Source organism: Buceros rhinoceros, unplaced genomic scaffold, assembly GCF_000710305.1.
Source record: "Buceros rhinoceros silvestris isolate BGI_N320 unplaced genomic scaffold, ASM71030v1 scaffold6216, whole genome shotgun sequence".
Lineage (NCBI taxonomy): Eukaryota > Metazoa > Chordata > Aves > Bucerotiformes > Bucerotidae > Buceros > Buceros rhinoceros.
Window position 1 is genome coordinate 121370 of NW_010415708.1, and position 4464 is coordinate 125833.

Here is a 4464-nt window from a genome sequence, read left to right on the forward strand (position 1 = left end):
CTTCCCCCCGACGTTTGCTTTCTTGGACTTAGGTTTTTCCTAGCAATTTGTTCTCCATCGAGTGTTTTGATACAGTCTGTACCTGTGTTTACACGCGTTTGTGTTTAACGTACATATACACCGACATTATAAATATTTATGAGCTCAAGGGTTCCGATTTGGTGACAGAGGGTGTACGCTGCGTGCATGGAATTGATTTCGAGTTAGGCAGCGTGTCCCACGAAGTCGTTCGTTGCACGTAGCCTTTGAAAAACACAGCGTGAATAAAGGAGGCGTCGTGCAGCTAGAGGTAACTGGGAGCTGGCAGACACAGGGTTTCTCTCCTCCTTTCTGTTTTTCCTCCTTGGAGTTACGAGGTAGGTTGGATTGTTCTTCTGCTCCATCTTTACTAACGAATTAAGCCCCTTTTAACGTCAGGACCAAAGAATACAGGAGAAGTTATCCATCTGCTTGTGGTTTTTGGGTAACGAGAATTTGACTGGGGGTGGATATGCTTCAGTAGTGGCATCCACAGTAACTGTAAAACTTCTTTTTCCCCCCTCCCCATCTGTCTGTCTCTCTCTTTTATTTTCTTTGAAGATTTCCGATATTGAGAGCAGAATATCAGCTCTCACTGTTGCAGGCTTGAACGTGGCTCCCTGTGTTCGCCTGACAAGGAAACGGGATCAAAAGCAAACAAACCAGGTGCCAGAACATTCTGTAGTATTCAAAAATACACGGGGGAGACCTTGCCTCTGGTTCTGTAACGGCGCTGAGTGACACGTGTGTGTGTGTGTGTGTTGTTTTCAGATGCAAACCATAGACACGTCGAGACAGCAGAGGAGAAAACTTCCAGCGCCGCCGATAAAAGGTGCACTTAAGTTGTTACTTACCTTCACAAGGTTCAGTTTAAGGTACAGGACAGCAAAGGGGGTGAGGTCACATTACAAAACAATCAGGGAAAGCCTGGGTATGCCCACCCTCCTCGTTTCCCACGGCATTTCACAAAACACCCATTGGCCACGGTGAAAGCGTCACCTTCTCTTCAATGGAAGTTGTGACAGCGGCAAATAAGCAGGAGCAAGAGGCTGGGAAAGCAGCTGGGAATTGGATTTGAATGGCTGGGAGCTGGCTTTGTGAATAAAGGGCTTTTTCCTGCCATGTTTTCTCTTTTAACCTTACCTCTGACAGTTCTTCACCTTGCCTTGCTCTTGGTTTACTCTGGTGTAATTCCACTGATTGACGTGGCCTCAAGCTTTAATAAATTCGGAGTATCACAGCCCGCTGGTTTTAATTTAAATTAAATCCAGCTTTCCTCATACATCTTAGGGGGAAGTTTTATCTCTCTAGAGGAACTCTTCAGGAGAATTGTTACATCTGCTTCGATCTGTTAGGTGAAAAATCTCCCTGGTTTTTGTTTGTTTGGTTTTTTTTATCCCCAGGTGATGATTCTCCAGTTACCACCATCAGAACATTTAACAGGAACTTCATGCTTCAAGGATCTCTAACACAAAGAGCTAAAGAGAGGAAAAGCACTGCCAAGGACTTGCTGGTAAACTGCTGACAGACGTTTTCCAAACTGCTGTTAAATGCAGTGAATAAAGAGACAGCAGTGTTTGTGTGGGCAGCTGCATGTCAGGCGCCTGCACAAAACTTCTCTGAATAGTTTGAGGAGAAAGAACAGAGACCGTTAAGGCAGCTCTGAGCAAACGTGACCACGTCCTGGAAGACATCTGACTACGTACCGTGGCAGAGCAGCTCCTGAAGGGCAGCCTGGGTGAATGACCTCTGGCTGCCAGGTCTCCAGGAATGTGCTTCCTTTGTTTTTAGAATAAAGAAATGCACGGTCCCCCGTGATTCAGACTTCTGAAGCAGACCCGCCAGAGCCAGCTGCATGCTGCAGCTCGGCCGCTGAGAGTCACCCTGAACCACACTGAGTTTTGGGAGATGTTAGTGGTACTCTCAGTGGCCTTTCAGAGCGGGGTAAGCCACGCGTTGGCTCTGCAGGGCCTGTTTGACCAAACAGGCTTCACTGGAGAGCTGCCGGTCATTTCCTCTACCGCACCATGGAGGGGTAAGGAGAGAATCCGACTGTCCCCCCCAGAGATGTGGAAAACAGGTGGGGGGTGAGAAGGGGGAGGACCTGGCTCCTTAGAAGCTGTCTCAGGCTGTTTGTGTTTCACTCACGGTTTGTTCTTTCCCGTCCCTCTCTGTTCCAGGAACCTGCTATCGGCTCTGCTGTGATGTACTGAACTTCCACTCCCCTACTGCCAGTAACACACTGCCTAAGGCTGTCCACTAGAGTGCCTTTACCTAACAGCCATCGTGTATGTCCAGCCGACAACGGACCCTCAAGGACCCGCAATGCCTCAGTCACAGGGCTTCGTTTGGATACCTCACTGAGAAAGCTGTCCAAGTCTTCAGCGTTGCGGGCTGCTAAAGGAAACTCTGCCTTAAAGTTCTCACAGGACTCTAGAAAGGATGCTGAGTTTCAAAAGCAAGGCTCCACATTTTAAGATGCACTTTTTCTCCCTCTTGATTGTACTAAAGTATGTCATCTTTAAACCGCGGTATGTTTTTGTACACTCCGTCATAGCTACAGGCCAACGTTTCGTACAAAAAGGAAGAACAGAGCAGACTCGTGATCCACATTTGCTGGCCTCGCGCTATTCACACGGGCATCCGTCCTGCCGAGCAATAAGAACAACCGTGTGCCGCTTTCCCACGGCGTGGCGCAAGTGGAGGGTCGGTGGAAGTTTTGGTGGGGTTTGTAAGAGACTTCTCTGTTCACTGAGGGTGCGTTTGGCAGAATCGATGTTCTAGCTCTGGAGCTAGAGGATTTCTCTCTAGCAGGGAGCACGGATGTCACGTAGAGCCGTGAATTGGTGGCAGCACATGTGGTCCACGTGTCTGAGTTACGATCCTGGTATGTGGAAACATCTGAACCCTGTTGTGAAACCAACACCTTTGTATGCTTTATTCTTCTTGGTAACATTGTCCCCTTGGTGGTGTGCAGCCACGCTGTAGCTCAGCACAAGTTCTGACCAAGTCTTTATGATTGGAAAAAGAAAGTAAAAGCATCGTGGGTGAGGTCTCTGCTGCCTGGCTGGTGCTTGTAGGGTGGCTGCAGCCTGTAAGAGATTCCCTTCTACCGTTCCCTGGCTTTTCTGAAGAGGGGGCAAAGGTAGCCCAGACATCTCTTCTTTCACTAGTCTGTAGCCCGTGTGGCGTAGCTGGGGCTGTGTGCACCCCACTACCACCAGACCACTCTGAATTATTAGATTGTGAGTCCTGAAACGTCGTCTTTCTCTTCCTGAGGCCTTTGAAAGGTCAGTCAGACTGGAAGGGCCTTGAGCAGATGCCCAGGAGGGAAGGTGCTGCTGGCAAGGCGTCTCTCTTGCCCTTTTTGGGGAGGACCTTGCCCTTTTGTGGCACTTCTTGCCCCAAAGAATACAAAGGAGGTGGTTAGAGGAGGTGATAAGCCAGCGACTCCCTCATCTTCCACACAAAGGGCAGAGCAGGTACCACGAGCAGAGCGGGTTGATGTGAAGACGGGCAGGGGCTGGCAAGTCCCCCTCGGCGTTCCGCAGTGGAGAGCTGCAGGCAGCAGGGAGGGAGGAGAGGACTGCTCCTGTCCCTGGGCTCCCAGCGAACACCCACGAGCCGGGGTGCAGCAGGAAGGCTGGACCTCACCGGGGTGAGATGTCTGTGGCTGGGCAAACTGGAGCAACGCTGGGCAAATTTCCTGGCTAGGCTGGATTTAGGGAGAAAGTGAGGAATGGCCGGATGGGGACGGTTGGAAAAAACGGTGCCAGCGGCAAATCCGCCCCCCACATTCGACATCTGGCTTGTCCGTACTCTGATGTCCTGCTGCACGCGAGGAGCCCTCGGGATAAAGGCAGCCGCCTTCCCACCCAGACACTGTGCGCGTCACTCATCCCTGCCGGGAGCATCCGCCCGCCCCAGTGTGTTCGTCCTGGGTGAGATTCCGCCTTCTCTTACTCTTGCCCAACACGAGCTCTCTGACACGGGTTTGCACAGACGCGAGGGCAGGACGGGGCCCGCTCTGTTTAATACGTAAATGAATAGATGTTGTTTCGCTATGCGGTCCAGGAACGGAGATTAAACGGAGCAGGATGCCTCGGGTTTGGGGCTTTGTCACCAGTTCTGTCCTCCCTCCCCGCCCGTCCTCGTGCGCGTGTACCACACATTCCCAGGTCCTGGGTCACGCAGGGGCGCGCGTTACGGACTGTCAGTAACGGTGGTTGGTCTACATATTCGTCTGATAAATAATAACTACTGTCGTGTATGTAATATCAATGCAGAAATGACTAATTTTAATAGAATAACTCTTTGGCTTTTGTTCTGTTAGTGCGATTTAAACAAGCCAACAAAGTTTGGAATAGGTTGTTTTCCTTAAGAGGCATGAAAAGCAACTATTATCGTGTTACAATGTTCAACTATTCAGTCTTCTTTGACAGAAAA

The 4464-nt window shown here is 50.2% G+C and overlaps 1 protein-coding gene across 1 annotated transcript in view; it reads left to right on the top strand.

Annotated features, from left to right (window-relative positions):
- The window catches only part of MYRIP (myosin VIIA and Rab interacting protein), a 113211-nt gene extending 110980 nt beyond the window's left edge, over window positions 1–2231 (top strand). The window contains exons 13-16 of the mRNA XM_010137514.1: window positions 580–684; window positions 790–850; window positions 1422–1531; window positions 2199–2231. Of these exons, the coding sequence (XP_010135816.1) occupies window positions 580–684; window positions 790–850; window positions 1422–1531; window positions 2199–2231 (309 nt within the window). The remainder of the gene's footprint in view (window positions 1–579; window positions 685–789; window positions 851–1421; window positions 1532–2198) is intronic.
- Window positions 2232–4464: the final 2233 nt, after the last annotated feature.